The sequence below is a fragment of the Anopheles ziemanni genome, chromosome 3, assembly GCF_943734765.1.
Source record: "Anopheles ziemanni chromosome 3, idAnoZiCoDA_A2_x.2, whole genome shotgun sequence".
NCBI classification, from domain to species: domain Eukaryota; kingdom Metazoa; phylum Arthropoda; class Insecta; order Diptera; family Culicidae; genus Anopheles; species Anopheles ziemanni.
In genome coordinates, this window is record NC_080706.1 from 20,775,345 (window position 1) to 20,795,000 (window position 19,656).

The 19,656-nt window shown below is 43.4% G+C and overlaps 1 protein-coding gene across 12 annotated transcripts in view; it reads left to right on the plus strand.

Moving 5' to 3' along the window:
• The first annotated feature begins 1,840 nt into the window (after positions 1-1,840).
• Positions 1,841-19,656, plus strand: part of LOC131289395 (casein kinase I) — a 30,646-nt gene continuing 12,830 nt past the window's right edge. For 8 of the 12 annotated variants that reach the window (XM_058318632.1, XM_058318636.1, XM_058318637.1 and 5 more), the window contains exons 1-3: positions 1,844-2,046; positions 10,270-10,380; positions 15,001-15,152. In XM_058318632.1, coding sequence (XP_058174615.1) covers positions 1,935-2,046; positions 10,270-10,380; positions 15,001-15,152 — 375 coding nt within the window. In that variant the 5' untranslated portion in view covers positions 1,844-1,934. Of the gene's footprint in view, positions 2,047-10,269; positions 10,381-12,105; positions 12,276-15,000; positions 15,153-19,656 lie in introns of all 12 variants that reach the window. The other 4 variants (XM_058318633.1, XM_058318634.1, XM_058318639.1 and 1 more) reach the window with 2 other exon arrangements.

Genomic DNA, 19,656 nt, shown 5'->3' on the forward strand with positions numbered 1-19,656 from the left:
ATTGATCCTCCCCGGTGAGGAAAACTATTAAAGAGGTTATTTGTTATATTCAATATTTCAATGCCTATCGGAAAATTGGTCTCGTCCCAAAGGACACCCTGTCCGACCGGTAGGCTAGCTCTAGAGTTGAGTGTGGCAAATCTCATCGGAGCGTTGTAACACAACCAGTGTTACTCGGGGAACTTTGGAGAATCAATTTTGGGAAAAACCTTCGACTCACACGTTCGTCATAAACTGTTTTTTGAGTTCTCCTTCGAGGACGTTGTGGCCGGAACAAGAAGACACGCGCACAGGGGGTGAGTGAGGTCGACCCCAATCGATTGAGCTCAATTTGCTGGCATGGGTCCTTTTTCTTTTGGTTTCCGTTTCACGCCATTCGTCTGGCTAATGGCGTTGTTGGGCCCCTGCTCTGCGCGCTTCTACTCCCCCCCCGTTGTGGTGGCTTTTTGATTAAATCTTTTGGGAAAATGTTTATCGCAAAGAAGGAGGACCTGCCCGCTGGATTCCATCAAAATATAGGCGTGAGCACGGCAGGGTGTCCCTTCGCTGGTTCAGGAGGAAACAAATATGGGACCGCCAGGCCTCAATATATGCACGGAAACCAGAGGAAACAGCGCACGCACGCACGCAAGCTCACTGTTTCGCCGAACTGATGCTCACAACGGGTTGTGGATGTAGGGGGGGAGTTGGATACCATTTCGGTCCCGCAGACGATGTCCCGGAGTGCAGGTGACCTTCCTGTTTCATTCTTCTATCCTCTCTTATCGGGCATCGCTATGCGGCGGTATATTATGATCGGTTCGATAGCGACTAGTTATCATCTGCTCTTTTTTTACGGTCTTTATTTGACTCCTACACGCGCCAGTCACGAACGTCATCTCCCAGCGCAAACATCCTTGTACCCTTCTGTTTTCCTCGATCGTCCCGGCGAACCAATCAAACCTCTGGCCGATGTGGTCGTGCACTATACCGCCTTGACCGGCCTCCGTCTCCTGCCGGTTGATTTAAGGACACGCCGCCCGCGTGCCTTTGTAGTTTATCGCGTGACAGTAATTAACTCCAGGGCATCGACCAGCCACAAGGATTGACGAAAGTAGCTTAAAGAAATACTATTAAGCAACGCTCGTAATCGGTACGAATGAAATCAGAACGATGTCGATGTTTGTCGTAGACAAACGGTATTTTCTATAGTACTTTCCTAATGACGTTTTTGCTTCATGAGCAAAAGTGAAAGTGCAGCAACGATTTCGAGAAGTTATTTAATTACCAATGCTTTTACTACGTCTAGCTTTCCATTGCACTCCGCGACATATTCGTTCCTAAGAATATTGAGAACATATTTGCATGCTTTTATAGAGTAATATTGGGAAGATATTTGCATGCTTTTATAGAAAGTTTGAGTCCTATTTGCAAAATTAGCGAATTCAAATGATAGTTGATTAGCTGAGGTAATTCATAACAAACAGTTTCACGATGCTTTTAGAAGTCAAATACACACCTATTTATAACTCGTAGGTTCAAACGTAAATTTATTCTAATGAGCACACTATTGACACTACTTAGAAAGAAAGAGAATATTCAAGCACCGTTCACCCCTTTGGAATGCTTTTGCGCCTTCACATAATATAGTACTGTTTGTAAAAAACGATTAAATTGGCTTTCGAACATTTGATCAAATAAATACCACTTGTCCGGTGTTATACTCCAGTTAAGGTACCAGAAAAGGGTTCAATACACATTTTTTTAGAATAGTTTCTATTTCCAGAACTTATCCAATACTAAGACTACAATGCTAATGTAATGTTTCTTGTTCTGTTTCTTTCATTTCTTCCCTCTCCAGCGGAGTTCCCGGTGCCGGAGCATCGAACACAGCCGGTGGCGGTGGCGGAGGAGGAGGCGGTGGTGGCGGCGGCGGTGCTCGAGGCGGCAGCAGCATGTATTCGGCACGCCACTCGGTCAGCTCCTCCTCCGGAGTCCTGATGGTGGGCCCCAACTTCCGCGTCGGCAAGAAGATCGGCTGTGGCAACTTCGGCGAACTCAGGCTGGGTAAGTTGAGCTGTGAATCGTCTCTTATCCACGGTTTGCTTGACGCACTTTATTCAGTTAGGGAACACCGTCAGTGAGTGCAAATTGAATTTCGTGATTATCTTTATTGTTTCGTCATTTCTGTAATAACTCCACAGGTATTAGGAAAAATAGTACAATAGGAACTCATTCTAATAAACGATCATTTGGCATAACAAAATCCTTGAACTGATCTGCGCCGTAACCGTACCGATCTCCAGGGCCAGCTGGATCCCACAGTCTGCCACATCTGTCTGGAGTCTTTGTATGGAAGCGTACAACTGTGCCGCATCGATGGTTAGGCTCACGGGTAGGAACAGAAGTGCCTGTGGGAAGGAGCCCACAGCCTTCACGTAACAATGGCGGCGCAATGTACTCATTTCCTCGATCGTACCGTTCGGAGGATAAATGTAGGCACCATTGCAGGCTGTCAGGTTGGCGAGGAACTGGATCGCACCGTGGTCGGCCGCAACAATATCTTCACCGATGTTACCAACCAGTCCCGCCAACTCCTGCCACTTGGCATTGACACACTCATTCGCACGCCCCACGACGGTCCGGGCTACACGTGTAGGGTTAAGGTTATTCCCGACACACCGTTGGACCCGTGAGGTTGATGCGGTAAAATTACGAATTAGTTGCTCAAACCCCTGCGCTCCCTGGTCGGCGAAGTTGTACAAACCGGCGTTCACTACCGATCGGCCATACTCGAGCGATTGGTTGAGCCGGGCGAATCCACTCTCCACGAAGAGTTGCCCGAACGTACCATTGTAACCAACGGCCAGATTCTGAACGATGTTGTCCAGAGTGTCGAGCGAGAGGGTTTCGAATTGAGTCACCAGCGTCCGGAACGCGTCGGTGTAGTTTTCCGGAATGGTTGGAACGAAGGCGGTATAGAAGTTGGGTGCTTGCGGAGATGACGATGCAGGAGAAGTCGAACTAACAACGTTCAGTGTCACATTGGATAGTTGATCCGGTAGCTGGAACACTTGATCGCCTATGGCTATGTATGATCCATTCAACGAACTCGGGAGGGAAGCGATGGACTCAATGTCCCATATATCGCGACGACGACGTCGTCGACGTTTAACGTTCACAGTTACGCCGTCTACCCGAGTGCCATAGTCGTCGAGCGCGGTGTCGGTATTAATTCGGTTCCCCAGCGATACAGCCACGTTGGAGTCCTGCTGCACCGGTTGAACGTTAGAAGAGGCCGCTGCAGAATTGTAATTCGTAGATGGTTGTTGCACCGTACGTGGAGGAAACCAGAAGAACGGATGACCCTCATGTTGTGGAACGATTGACTACGATAAGAGGAATATATACGTTCTTCTTTAGGTACTTGTCGACCCAGCGATCTAGAAGTGGACAAGTTTTTCTCACCAAAAATAAGAGTAAACCAAGACCAAGCCTCCCAAACTCGTTCATCTTGACGGGAAGATCCTTGTGAAAACTAACTTGCCTTATGCCTTGCGCTATCGTATTTATACTAAACCTGATGTTGTGTTTCTAGCAACGGAACAGATGTGTAAATGTTGACATTCATACTATTCGGCCGTTTTCTTCATGATCGTTTATTTGCTGATATGATAATTCTCCATCAACAACACTCCACCTGTTTATTGCTGCTAGTGTTTGTGCATATGTTTGGAAACATTTAATTTTCAATTTGTAACAACAATACCGTTCACATTCTGACTATCGGCCGAAGATGCAGCTTCCGTGTCCTCACCTTGACAGTTGGAGATTACTTTGGAGATCTCATTCAAGCTTTCCGTGGCCTGGCTCACCAAATCCGATGCGCACTGCAGAATATCGGCTTTGGCTGTACCGAAAAGGGCGCGTGCGTTCGCCGACAGCTGCTCGGTGGTGTGCGAGATTAGTAGCGTTTTAAGATGAACTTGATGTAGAATCTTGCAATGAATGAAAATGAGAGTTGTTTGAATGATGTTTGTGATTGGCTAAATGTGGATGCAAATACCTGCGAAATACATGCCAACTCATATTCATCACCTGTCCACGAGGAGCCTTCGTTTGAGTGGTCCCAGGTAGAATCATTACCGGTACATTTGATAATGTCCGCCCTCAGCTGTTCCTCGGACCATTCGACCAAATGTTGGCTAACGTTACGGTTTGCCTCTAAATGTGCTTGCCTCACAACGTCCAAACGTTCGTTAATGCAATTGTCTCCACCGTCGAAAACGGCACGGGCCAGAGTATCGACAGAAGGAGTTGCTCCGGCGCACCTTAGCACCGCCACGTCGAGTGTCAGCAGGTTCCGGTTCAGCTCGATACCGAAAGCTATCCGAATTCTGTCGAGCATTGCGGTCACTTCGTCGGCGTAGGTTTCCAGCGCCAGTAGCTGCTCATTCATCACCCCCAGCCTGTCCCAGCGACTCTCGTTGGCCGCGCGAAAGTAATCACTCACGATCGTTTCGATCCATCCGTCCGGGGAGGGGTACCCGGTCGGTTTGAGTTGCGCCCTAGGGGTATCGATGTCTGAATCTTCCCTGTCGCCATCCTGGAGGTACCGGGCGTATTTCTGCTGCTGGAGAAGCAGTCCACTACGGGCATAGTTGACCTCCACGTTGGAGATATTGGTGCCGCCGTCAATTCCGATGGTGTCGCTGTTTTCTCGATTCCCAAGCGCTATCTGGAGCCCGGTGGAGGACTGATTACCGGTCGACGAATTGGTTTCGGTAGCTGATGATGTTACGCTGTTGCCACTGGTCGTCTGCTCGGTAGTGGTCGGCCAAAGGAACCACCAGCCGAACCCGAATGCGGGTCCGGGATACTGGAAAATGTCAATCAAGTTTAATGCCCACGAATCGCGCTCGAGAGCTCTCTACTCTACTAACGTGAAGCAGCAGCAATGATGCGATCAAAATCGGCCACGTAATAGATGCCATCGTTAGATGCCGCCTGGTCGTCTTGGAATGGTTTATCGCCACACACACGACTTCGTTCACTCTGGCTGCAAGTGATGCATTACTCGACATGCCCGATCGCTTAAATAGCGTTAGGATATCACCTGACAGCTGTCCGAGGAAAGTGAAGCATACATTAGCTGGAGTCCTTCGGCAAAAACATGCCGATTATGTTTGTCTGCATCCATATACCGTACACTCCCAACCGTCGAGGGAACATTCGCTTTGTGCTTACACAACTGTGCCCAACGTGTCTCGAGTTCACCACAAGGGGCCGGAGGATGTAGAGGTTCTTATCGCGCGTGTCTCCATTTTTCCACACGGTCGGAAGCGGGTTTTGTCTCATTGCATGCACACACTACCCATTCGTTCGAAACGAAACGGATGCGGTCCGCTTACCGGTGGGCGAAAAGTTTAAGGTCAACCTTTCTACACCTTCCACACCGCATCGAGAACCATTTCGTGGCCCCACACATCATCATGATGGACATTCCTGTGCGCATAGACAACCCCGCCGCCACCACCGGAGTTCGAGCGAGCGCATCCACCGGGGGGAATCGATTCCACAGGGGGTCGCTTATGTATTCCACTGGACCACGAGGCGGGGAAGAGGCAGGCAGCCGTGCGTTGCAAAATGCACCTTCGGACCAACATCACCACCGGACACAGACGGCAGACGGCAAATGGGGCAGAATACATAACGAGGTCTGTGCCTGTGCCTCTGGCTGGCGGGTGATGTATGCAAAATACGTTTACTGCGCGCTGCTGCTCTTGACATGCTTTGCCCGTTTTAAGCCGCCATTGTCGCCGGGGCTTTGCTGGTCAACTCATTGGTGTTGTCTCGCTTACGGTTGTGCAGCCGACGGATGGACAGAATTAATGTGTGTGCATCTGCCGCAAAAGCCATCGGGGTGCATTTTTCTTTCGGAACGGAAGGCATTGTCTTGTGCTTAGAAGGAAATGAAAACTTACACTTTTTATTTATTTATTAGACCGCATGAGCAAAGCTTAAGAGGAATTTCGTTTCCTCGAGGGATGGAGTTGAGTGGAACCGAAAGGCGTGCGATAATTTGTACCTAACCCAAATACCTTGAATATATTTTTTATTGATTCGCTTTACGTGCACGTTCCGCGCATAGCCCCTTCACAAAAATTCTATTACTCATTGAATCATTGGAGCAAATAACTTAAGCTTTGGTTGATAATCAAATCAAGCAACCCCTTTTCAAGCCTTTCGCACCACCTCTGCTTCACCCAAGGCCCGCTGAAATCGAAAAGGCGCGGGTTGATATTGTTTGTGTATTTGCCTACCTAGAAGGGTGTGTTCAAACTCAAAACACCGAAGAGTCCATCGTGCTCTGCGTGGAGGAGGACCACCACAATCGACTATTGCTTTTCTGTTGGCGGTTTCCTGTTGTGTTCAAGCAATCATGTTTTTTATTGCATCATGGATCGATGGGAAGGGGCGGGAAAAATGGGAGCAATGGCGGCCAGTCACGCTTGCGAGCGAGCTGGTGTAGGCAACTTTTTGGGGATTTTTGATAAGGATCACGAACGAACGAACGAACGAACGAACCTTCCGTTCAATATCCCTGGTCAAAATTCTGGGATTCGGGTGTTCTTGTTTCCTTGCTTGCCCTAATCTGCCGGTGCTGACCAAACGCTAACGTGATAAGGGTCCATAACAGCGCTACCGCCGCCCCTGAATGTTGTGGTTGGTTGTAGCTTTGAACAGTAGCTTCTGGCAGCAAACCAAATTACTTTCGAATATTTTTTCAGTCGTAAATTATGTGATTTTGAGAATATAAATTTCCCATTTCCTGTCGAGAGCAAGTATTTGATAATTTATCCAAAATAACTATCAAACATAAACGATAAACATCCTCATCAGGCGCTTTAGATTATTGTATGGTCAACATCAAGAGGTAAACAAACAGAAGTTTTGCTACTGTTTTTCCCTGAAGTTTGTTCCCAATTACTTCAATGAAGCTGAGTCGCTGTGCGTAAGAAGAAAATAAATAAAGTGCACTTAAATAACATGTAAAATGGACATAACCTAGGATGGGGATAGGTATTGGACGCAAGTTTCGATGCAGTAGTCCTAGTACGATCAGCTCCGACGACATTTTCAGTGGTACGAACGTGCTCGTACCAACTTTTCCCCATCGTTCACCTCATCTTTTTCCTCCAACAAACCAAGCTCAAGTAATACTGAAGCGTGTGTTTAGAAACGATTGTAACATCAAGAATACGAATTGCAAAGTTTCTAGCATACCTTTGCTAGAACCCTTTCGCCTTGTGTCTTTATGTTTACTTTCTCCAGATATAGGGCATGCGTTGCGTTTGGCAAGAGAAGGAAGCCGGTAATGTCAGACATCATCTCCAAAACGAGAGGAAGTTTGGTCGCTACTATCGACCATGCCATGTGTGTGTGTGTGTTGGGGGTGGTGGCGCTGTTTTTCTGGTCATGGTAAAGTGCCCGCTGTGGAACCATTAAAAGCCGGATGGTGCTCTCGCCCTCAGTTGGACGAGCTCTACTTCCCGCGTATGTTGTGTTGTAACGGATGGGTGGAAAAGTGGACGTGGTCGTGGTATGTTGTTTCCACTTCCAGGGGAAGGAAATACAACCTCACCGGAGAGAACCTCCTGAGGGCAGCGCAAGGTCAACGGTGTTGAAAGAAGTCGTCTCTGCTTTTAGAGAGGTCAGACCGCGCCGGATAAGGTGAAGAAAACCATCACACTTACACGCACACACATATGGGCACACAAGCGCGGGTGGTCATTCGTGTAATCTTCCTGGAAAATAATAAATTTTACTTCGAAAAAATATATGTGCGCCTAGAGAAAAACCACCTCGTAATCGAATGGCATTTCCCAATGGCTTTAATTTAGTGTGCGCATATTTCTTCGTTCGGTTCCGTTTGCCAGAATGTAATGTAACCGGCATTTTATAGGCCACCGGCTCGCTCTCCCTGTAGCGCCCGGCAGCCCTCGGGCAATGGAGCTGGAGTTTGGTGGAAATTTCTCATTAAAATAAAAGCATTTCGTCCTTCCGGTTAAAACGGATTTACCCCCACCGCGCACCGTCCTCGGCTCAACCTGGTGGAGTCCTGCTGAAACAAACATTTGAGCGTTCAAGGTAAGGAGGTGGGCTGTCGATTTGCATTTATAATCGCATGCAAATGGTTACCATCGTAAGAATTTATGGGCAGTTGTTTTCCGCTCCGTCGGAGGCCCCACCAGTCCAACATGTGTCGTGTGCGTGCGCGGTAAAACGGTGTTGCCACCATTTGTAGGAATACTTTTACAAGGAAACATTCAGACACCGGTGGTGTGCGCCCCTCCGATATCTTCCGTTAATGGTCAAATAGTCCGAAAAAGGATGTCTGGTTAAGCAGCCTCTCACCCGCGTGCTGCGAAGGGGTTTCCGTTACGTTTGCTCTAATTATTTCCTGCCTTCCTACGGTTAACTGCCCGGGAAGTGCTGGGTAAGCCGCATTTGGCGTACTCCAAATGGGAGAGAAAAGAGAGTCGCCGTGTTTTCATCACCCCCGAAGGTGATTCTGAAGGTCGATACAAGTTGCTGGTTTCGGCAATGGTAACCTACTTTGCATTGGCTTTGCAGCAAGCACCATCTTGTGGAAACTGTTGCTCGGTCGTTGCGGGCGATTTATTTTGGCATGGAAAATCGTATGTATTACAGCTTTGCCATGTTCTACACACAGCCATAACCATTAGCAAGTGGTGTAGCCACGATATAGGGTCAACCCCGGTACATGTGCAGAACCTGAAATATTTGGTGCGCGGGTCCGGTCCTTTATCGTAACGTTTTTGGTGAAGTTTCTATTTCGAATAATTTCGCAATCGGCCACTATGTTCGCCATTACCTAGAGGGCAAAGATGCAGAAAGAGAATGGTTGAAAAAGTCTGCCGAGCCAGTTAGAGAGGGAATAGCTAAACCATGAGATATTTTTGTGACGAAATCCCATAGAATCATCCAACATACGCTGCGTTGCTGTAGGAAACCCTTCGGCAGATGTAAGTGGAATTGGAATGAAATCCACGAGGAGCATCGTCGTTAGGTTCAACTAGTCCGATGGTAGTCCTATCATACATCATTGTGCACACCATCCGGATGGGATGAAGCCCGCCAAGCGATGGGTGGTATGCTTTGTGCTACATAACCTAATTTTGCTTTACACTACACCATCAGGGCCAAAGCTCGTCGTTTGGAACGATACGTGGCATTGTTTGTTGGTGGTGGTGGTAATGGTAAAGCGTTGATCATGGAAAGATGCATATGTGTACTGTAGTGCAAAAGAACCGGATGTGAAAGCATCGTTGTCCGGTCAGGTATTCTCAGTGTCCAGTGCACATACGGCCACAAGCTAAGAGGTCGCTGTCGCTAAGCGGAACGACAATATGTAGATGCGTACATAATGTGCAATTCTCTGCGGTAAATAGTAGCTGTATGTGCCATACCTTTTGCATACTTATATGGCTGAATATAGGTTGGTTCGTACACCGAAGAAAGCGATAAAATCCTGATATTTGTTGTTCGTACCAAATAAATTGGTTTGAATCTCTTGTTATAATTGTATTTAGTTGTCACATGTTTCAAGGATATATCGTTACAATTACTGAAATAGGCATGAGTTATATGCGTACAGCGCAGTAATAAAAACGCCATTGAATAATACGGTGACTCATGTTGGTGACTGGTTGGGATGGAAGACGCATAACGATGCCATTTTTACAACCAGCACTGACATATTGAGTCATTCTGCAGAAGTGGAATTGAATTTCAAAACAAAAGCTCGAGTGATGATCGACTTTGGAGCCTTCCTTAGAGGAAACTCAATTCAATCGATGCTAAGTATGCGAAAGTATGCCTAATATTCAATTTTCTGATAAACCAAACACTTCATTGGTATGATTATTTCATCTTCCATGTGCTGATAATGTTATTCGAAATGAAGAATGATGGGTGCATTTGTGTGTCTGTTACGTGATGGATGATTGCAACTAAACGAGATAAAATGATGCTAAAATTGGCAAGCCAATTTTTTTCTCTATTGGGAGAAGCATACCATTTTTTCCTTCCTACTAGCAAACTGCTGATAAATAGCGCAAGTTCTAGAGAGGGCATAAGTTCATGCCACTTTGAAGGGAAATTTGGTGAAGTTAAAATGCAATAGATAAACATGTACATCCTCTCGCAAGCAATTCAAAATGTTTTAATCAAACTTTCTTTTTATCTTCTCTTTTCTGTCCACAGGGAAAAACCTATATAATAATGAACACGTAGCAATAAAGATGGAGCCAATGAAATCAAAAGCACCACAATTACACTTAGAGTATAGGTTTTACAAATTACTAGGGGCACACGGTAAGTACTTGGACAACTTTGTTCGATTTAATTAGTTTTTATTGCAACATTTACAACACAAATTTTCTTTTATCAGACTACACTTAGTTTGTTCCGGTTTCCATCAGTACTTTTAATTTTTTTTCTTCGCACAAAATGCTTTTCTTTTTGTTAAATCTACAAAAGCATCATGCTTTCCCCTGTTTATGTTCGTTTTGTTGCTCTGTCTTAAAAACTTTGCAGTTTTCATTTTGTCCCTTTTGAGATTGACCTTTTGCTTCTACGAAAAAAAAAATATTATCAACTTAATACAGCTTTTATAAAATTCTTTCGTTTTCCTTCCGTAAACTTGAATAGAGTACATTTGGTCAATTTTTGCAAAGTTGCAAGCTATTAGTTGAAAGTTTCAGTTAGTAACAATTATTTCCTTTTTTCCAACAACAAAAAAATTACTTCTTTTTTTTCCCCAACCTTGATTTTTTTTGTAACGTTGTTAATTAAGTTTTTGCTGCTTTTAACTGTCGTTTACTGTGTCCAACTTTGTGTTAAGTTTTTTGTTCTCGTTTTGTTATCTAGTGATTAAGTGAACGGAAGTGTTAAGATGCTTTCCCACTCTCTTCCGGAAGGACAAACCGTAATGTGACCGGAAGGACAAACGCTTGAAATAGAGCATATTAGTTTGAAGAGATTCACATTTTTGCAAACGGTTGCTGTCAAACGGTTTGATCTTCCGCGAGAGAGTATTACAGTTTTTATTTAGATAGTAAAATAATCACAATCGATGAAATTATGACACGGGCTTAGCAGGCAGAAAGAGGATGAGGATACGGAGAAGGACAGCAAACGCTGTTGTGTTTTTGGATGTGTGTCTATTGTTCACCTTTGGTTCATGTTAGTTTTAATTTGTTTCCTGCTCAAGTATTACTTCTCTTACGAGCGAACAAAAATCGTCGTATCATTGTCTGTGGCGTTTCCTTGTATCCTGTCCTTGTACAAGTTCTTTTTATTTTTCAAGCCATCCCTTTTCAAATTCTCCTACTTCAAGTGTTGATAACATATGGAAGCTTGATGCCCTAAGCAAGTGTTCATTCATGATAATTGAATGCATTCGTTGTGAGTTGTTATTCAATGCATAATGTAATGAAGTAACGATTTAATAACTTTAACATTATACAAGAATCTATTAAAACGCCACGTGAGATAACTTTTAGCTTCCCTTCGTATAGAATTAAATTTATAAAAATCCCTTTCGCTAATCTCAACATACGACTCTCGACATACATGGCATACTTCTTTCCTATCGCAGCTACAAAACGCTATTTCCTATCAACAACATTTTGCATCTTTCTCTTCCTCTCCTCCTCTTGGTAATGCTGGTCTGTTTTTCTGTTCGTACATGTGACGTTTGACTTACGTCCCCGGCTCTCCTGCCTCGAGAGTGTTGCTGTGTTTTTCTGTGTGCATATGGAATTTATATTGAAGCTGTACACACCTTTGCTGTACGCTTTTGCGAGGACATAGTTTTGCTTCCACTTTTTCCAGAGAATAGCGATGCTTGGTTACTGATAATTGTAGTTAAACTTTTCAATGTTCTCCTTTCGTCTATAGTTATTATTCTACATTTTCCGAAACTTTCATTCACCTTTCGTGTTTTTTCTTCTCCTTACATCATCTTGCGTGCGTTCTGTGCCTCCCCTCATCCACCACCATCCGTTAACGCACACATGAACACACATACGAATACAGATACACAGTCCCCACCGGAAGGGATACCGCGGGTGTATCACCTCGGTACGTGCGGCGGCCGGTACAACGCAATGGTACTGGAACTGTTGGGACCATCGTTAGAAGATCTTTTTACGTTATGTGGAAGGAAGTTTTCCTTGAAGACTGTACTGATGATTGCTAAGCAGCTAGTAAGTTCGACGCACCTTCGCTATGGAGGACTTTCGGTCTCGATAGCGGATTTCAGTTCGTTTCGAAGCGCTCCTTTTTCATCGTCTCTGCCGTACCGTGTTTATCCATTTTTTATTTTTCTCTCATTCTCTCTCCCTCTTTCTCGCTCTCTTTCTCTCTCTCTCTCGCTGAACATCATGCTCTCATATATGGTTGCGAGACATAATTTGCCGGATGAAATCCCGAATGAAATTTAAAACATTCTCAAAATGTATCCATTACGCATTTACGTCACCGCACTTTCATTTTGGTTACCAAAGTCATACAATATTCTTAAAAACGACTTGCATATTTGGCAAGATTTAACTGCTCTTTATTTCTTTAACTTACGCCGCATCAACAAGATCATTAATGTCTTTGGCAGTGCATCTTTGAAGTATGCGAACTCGAACCGAGTATGCCAGAACTTAGTTTTAATTTCTTGCGTGAAGTTCTCGCTCAATCAAGAAAGTTGTTGAAAAAGTTACACACAGTTGGCAGTTGATTGTAGTTGACCCTGGTCAGTAATCCAATATGATCGAATGTTGTTATCTTTTTGTACATAGTATCATATTATTTTTAACTATGGTTTGGGTATAATTTATGAATTAACAAAACGTTGTGGGTTTACCTACCTGATAAAAAAACGACGTTCAATGTCAGTATGTTTTGCTTCATTTATTTTGCATCCAATGTGGTGACTTTACGCGTGCGTTTGTGTGCCTGTTGCTTTTTGTTTTTGTTTAAAGTTTAAAAGTATGAACACAGGAACTTGATACGTTCTTGGGTTTTGGTAGATGTTTTCGTTTCGATTTTTTATAAACCTCTACTTGCTTCACAAGGAAACTGGACTCCGTTAATGTTTAGATTCTTAAAGTAGCTCCTGTGTGTTACGCTACGCTTCAATTGTGTTACGCGCGTTTCGATGCTTGCCGTTTTGTCGTTAAATATATTCATAGTACTTTCATAATTATTTTCCACTCCACGTATCCTGTACGTGCGAGCTGGCCTAAAAGTGAAACTAATCACGTAATGTACTCTCTAAATCAAGGTGCAGATTTTCTAGCTATATGCTTGAGAAGCCTTTAAATTTATAACATGCGATCGTTGCCTGTGTCTCTACCAAGTCGTGTACTGGTGGGGCACACTCGCTGTTCGCATTTTTGAGCATTTCACATAAAACGGTAGGCGCTACGTGAAGTTCATGATTTGTGGACGGTAATAGAACAGTAAGATCGTTAACTAGCCTGTCAATGAAACAATGAGCAAATTGACTGAACTTAATGAGAAAGCGAAGTAGTAGTAAATAAAACTCTCATCTCATATATCATGGAATGTCATCTTCTACTCTATTCTTCTGTATGCTTGTCCTATTTTAAATAGTCAATTGCAAATTTTGCAACAACATGCTATCTGAGATTCATCCAATAACTGTTTAGGCCAATCATTATTTAAAAAGAAAATGCTATAATCATCAATTCACTAAGGAAAAAAAAACAAGTGACGTTAGAATATTTCTGACAACATCTAATGGTGTTAATCAGTGTGGCATGTACTTTCGCTAACAAGGCTACTGATTAAATCCTTCTCAATCGATAGCTTCATAGCATCGTGGCGGCATCGTGTTGATAGGTGATGGACGAGATATTTTTTTCATGTTCATTTCCTATTTGAGTTTGATACGAACCAAAGATTTTCGTTCCATTTCATTTGCTGTTAAACGTTGGAAACGAGAGATACCTTTCTGTTATGTACACTGAGCGGAATCCGTTCCTTCCCATAACGAAAAAGGCATTAAAAAATGTTCCACTTGCCAGCACTTGCACGTAGGCTGTATTGTGTCTGTAACTATGGAAAATAAAACGAAATAAGTTTTATTTTAAAATCAACCTTCGGACATTTAGAAAACGTTGGTTCCTTCATGCTATCCAATTGCGTTAGCGTTCTGCTTTAGCACTTCATTCAAAGCTACAATGTATTCCTAAAAAATAAAACAAACATACAAGCTCTGAGCAGTTAGTTAATGGTGGCCCTATACATAGTTATTTTATTTCACGACATATTATTTTTCCCGTTGCTAATGTATCCTTTCTATCGCTCCTTCCTAATGGTTTTCTGCGTGTATAGCTATTGTGCTACCAAATGCAATATGAGGAAGAAACCAAGGTTGCTGAATGTACTACGTTTGGGTCTTCTACGTATATCGTTCATCCTTTTTTCTGCCTGCAGCCCGGCGGTATTATATAGAAACTTACTTGACCATATGTTAATCTCACAACTAATGATGACTTTCTTTTTATATACGTAGACTCTAGCAACATTTCTCTAATGTTTTTTATTCTCTCCTTCTGTTCGTTATGTTTTGTTATACTTTTAAATTTTGTTTTATTTTAATCTTTTCCCCCCACTTGTGGAATTCCTCCGTGTGTATTATCCGTTTTCGACATCATCTAAAGCAAATGTCAAATTTTGTATCGTGTACGTACACCCGTTTTGCGTATATGCTGCACGACGACTTGGTTTACCAATTGGTGCTATTATTTGCCACGGAAAATTTCTGCAATCACATTAATGCTCACGTAAACCAACAAATACACCTCTCGTTAATGCTCTCTCTGCATGCATTTACGTTTCTTCCCAACGGTTCGTTTCTTGCGCCACAACAAACTCCTCTCCTCTGCGTTCAACGCGAATCCACCCCCCTAGCGGAAGGAATACCAGAGGTTTACTACTTCGGGCCCTGCGGCAAATACAATGCACTAGTTATGGAATTGCTCGGTCCGTCGCTTGAAGATCTGTTCGATTTGTGCGGCCGGCGGTTTTCGCTGAAGACAGTACTGATGATAGCAATACAATTAGTAAGTAAAAATACACCAGAGCGTTTCAGGGGCACATTAGAAGCCACCCCCCGGTCATTAAAGTTGTAATAGAGCACTGTAAGCAACCCCTTTTTGCATCTCAAGCGTAAGTTTTAAGTGTTCTAGGAATGTCGTTTCTTCTGGCATTCGATGAGATAAGCATTCGAATTTTTTTCATTTTGTTAGCATTTGTTTATTCTTATAATTCGGTTGGGTTTCTCGTTAGTTAATCTTCATTTTTCATTTCAACATTCGCTTTCCTTTATCATCATAAAATCACACTTTACCGGATCGATTAGCTCAAACTTTTTTATATGTAATCGGAAAAGTATGCATGCGCAGAAAAATAAACTAACCCATTTTCAAAACCACCACCACTTCTCTTACTACTACTTATACTATTACTACTTCGCTTCTCATTTTAATTCATGTGACATACATTTAACTGACAAACATTTGTTTGTTTAGTTCTTTGTTGTTGAATTATTGGAAGGTTAGACGGTTTGGCAAATGAGTATGTCCAACATTTCTAGAGTACCAACTACCATCATTAAAGATTATGTGTCTCGTCACACAAGCAGTGATCAAATTTGAGTTCCTGTGAGATTTCTTCGTGGAGAGGCTGCTTGCCACCGTCGAAACTGTGTTGCCAACCAACCACAAAACATCAGCCGCCGGAGGCCTGACGGGCAATTTTCCAATTTGAGTTCTATCTTATGTTGGCCATTGTTTTGTCGGCTCACGTGCGCATCCTGTTTGGCAGCAAGAGATTTTTGTTCGTCGCTTAATGCTCGAAAGAAGTAGCGCTGTATAAAAAACGCACCCTCACACACATGTACATTCACAAGTAAATTCTATCCGTCTCCAACGGTTGGCACGGTGAGGACTATATAAGACTTAGAAAGTATAGGATCAAATCGAAAATTAGAATATATGCTTCTTTCGTGTCACGCACGTTCTCTCTTTCGCCCACCCGGGGGGCGAAAAGAAGGATGGAGTAAAGTGTTCTATTAATCCAATTATTTGCTGGAATAAATTGCCACATGATGTGGCTTCACGTTTGTGTGCCCGTGTCCGTCGGTCTCTGCCTAGGACCGGCTGAGTTGCAGATGTGTTCCAAATAGATTTTCCAACTCGGAGTTCTCGGAGCATGCAGGCCGCGGTTCGTTTCGGTATGCTTTTTGGCATACGGATGGATACTACTTTGTTCTTGTGTGCTTTCATCTCTTGTTCTTCGGCGTGAGCGTGTGCTAGAGTAGGAGAGATTTAATTTAAAGTTTCCTGTTGATGGAGGTCGATTTTCCAAATCCACCATCAAGATCAAGCTATTTTGTTGAGCTAGTTCCCCGAAGCTTCGAGAGAAGAGCTTCATTTCCGCGCTACGTCGAGGGGTTTGCAAATTCACCGTTTTCGATTATGCTTTCCGTAGCTCGTAAAGCAGGTAGGTGTCTTTTTGTATTGTGATGTGAACATATCCGCGACAGGAAACTGAAATTTTCTCTTTGTTTTGCTACGTTCCAACACGTTCCGTATTAGAGGAAGGGTGGTTTTAAATGATGCACATAATGTCTGTTTTTTTTTTTAACAAATTTATTTTAGTATCCATGTCAGCAATGATTATTCATAGAGTTTTAATACATCAATCATATACATAATTGATGTAAATTTATTAATAGTTTAAAAGACGACGTGCAATGTTTCATGTGTGTTTTATGCGCCTTTATGCCGTAGAACGCCACACCTTCGGTCCAGCCTGTAAAGTAGCACGACGCAAACAATGTGGTACATTGTAACACTCACCTGATTTTAGGTAAATATGGCCTCCATAGCATCGGGTTTCCATGTAACGTCAGCGATAATATACGGAACACGCACAGAATGCAAAATGTTTGCCGGACGGCCAATGTACATCGACTTCCGCTCCAACAAAGACAGAGGAAGCCGTCCCTGAGGGACAACAACAACCAGTGCGCAGTGCAATCCATTTCGCATGGCCGGTTGGTGGAGCCCTATGAGACACTGCGAATTTCATTCCGAAGTTTTCCAGCATGAGTCTAGCGGCTGAAAACACGTCACCCACGTACGAGTTCTACCACCGTTTGATGCCCCCAACCCCGGAATGACGGAACTTCGAGCCAAACTTTGAAATGTGGCTGGAACTGTTCCTGCTTTGCATAGCATGATGGATTTAGTTTTGTACCACTGCATGCACATACGCCTTGGCAAAAATAGTACTGACCGGACCTGGAGACCACCACCCTTGCTGTGATGTCTTGAAAGTCATATAGCTGCTGTGACCTCTCGGGGGCAGTGAATGTAGTAACGGTGGTGTAGAACTCGTGACAAACTTGACTTCAACTCCGTTTCAATTATGGTACGGGTCGGGGGATTCGTGGATATGAAAAGTTTTAAACTTTGTAAATGTTGTTATATACTCTGGTGTAGGTACATACAAGAGTGTAGTAATTATTCTTCTCCTAAGGAGATAACCCCGATTTTGAAGCCTTATTGTAGCAAGAAGGGAAAACGATTATTGATTGGAATTGCAGCGTCAAATTAACACAAAATATTCATGGCCAATCTAACGTTCCGCCTGGCCCCTTTATTGCTGCTAGAGCTGAAAAGATGGTAGTGTGTTACTAACCTTCCGTTTGCCTCGCTAAGCTTCTACTTCCTCTATGTGCTATGTTTCGTTGCGTTTTCTGATACCTAGGCACCTACTGAAAGCGCTCCCAATGCTTTACTGTTATCCTTGCTGTGTTTATTTATTTAGGTTAAGTGGAAGACGTCACACCCGGCTGGCATGGCAATCATTTAGCAGATAGACTTGTCGGCGCTATGTGTGTTACTTTGCTTTTCCTTCCTGAGGGGGCAAGGACGCCCAGGGATAAAAAAAATGCCAAGTGACAATTATTTTTGACAAGAGGACGATTCTCCTATTGGCATATCCTCGGTCCTCGGTACCAGCGTTCCTTGTCGCTATCCTCCAATGTTTGCAAAGGTATTTATTTTTCAACACACTTCCATTGTTTGCGAATACTTTCGCGCTGGAGAAAAGTGTGTGCCGAGCGCTGGAAGAACTGTAATATACTAGGACTGCAAAGGTATAGCTTTGTTTGTGCAAGAAAAAACGAATATAGTACACAACACAAACCACCAAGCATGTATTGCATGTAATGGTTAAAAATATCCTTGACTTATTTTTATCACATAGTGACTGAATTCGCGACCCACGGCAAACTCTATCACGTTATGCCGTTAGGTCAAGTCCTGAAAGGTTCACGTTCTGCTGTATATGCCAAAGGAGATAATCCTGCACAAGGGGAAGAAGGGGTATATGGTTTCATTGTCAGTGTCATCGGGTTGATTTTTTTTTACGTTTGCCACAATCAGTATATTGTATAAGGATGAATTGTGTGGCAGTGAGGTTTAATAATTTTGATTCTTTTTTATTTTTTATTAACTTAACTGTGCGGTCGATTTCCCTAAAATAATTTACCCTCTTCAAAGGTATAAAGGTATGATTCTTGAAATAATACAAAAAAAAAGTTCTATGAAGTTCGTAGAGGCAAAAAGGGAAAAAAGAGATAAAAAAAGGATTCGTTTCTTAAGAATACAACATCTGCCCTCTTCTGTATATGCTGATCCCGAACTTCTGATGAATTTTGTAAAACGTTTTTGTAGTCAATCAACCTTTCCCGGCCTTCAAAAGTTGGGTAATTTTTCTTTTGTGCTGAAAAGGGGATGACAAAGGTTTCCTTTTTTTAGTACTTAGAAGATAGACCGATCATAACGTTTGTCTCACCTGAAAAGAAACATGATGTGGGAAAATGTGTTTTTAAACATTTTAGGCCCTTCTACGTAGCTACGCCCGCCGAGTAAAATTTCATAATTTTGGCATCAAAACTCAAAGTCACAATTCCTTCAATTGCAAAGTCAATGGCCGATTTATGAGGTAAACGCATATCTTGATGTAAAGAAAGTTGTCTAACTGTCTGCCATATGCAAGTATCGATAGGATAAACCAACATGAAATGTGGTTGTTGTTGTATTGGGCAGTGAACATGTCAAAATACCAACGCTAAAATTAATTACGCACGTTTTTCAGCAGTGGCACATCATGTTACGTAACGAACTACTTGAAAAGTGCGGCAGTAACCAAGGCCAGTCGATCCACCGGCTCGCGTCCATGGGTTGGATTTTCCTCGAGTAGATCAGGCCAGTTGAGAGATCTATCTGCGGTCAGCGGCGGCTGGGTCGTTATTATATTGTGTGCGTATCTGTGCTAAATTTAGAACAATTCGCTTAGACCCCATGCCCGACCGGGGACCGAGCCGGGAGGGGCATGCGCACGTGGGAAGACAGCTGTGTGAAGAGAGGAAATGCTTCTAAGTGGGCAATGGGCATCATCATCTCGCTACATCGAAGAAGACTATCGTGGTATGCTGTAGTTGATTTGTGCGGCTTCTCGGGATGCCAGCGGTTGAGCTGCGTTGGACAAAAT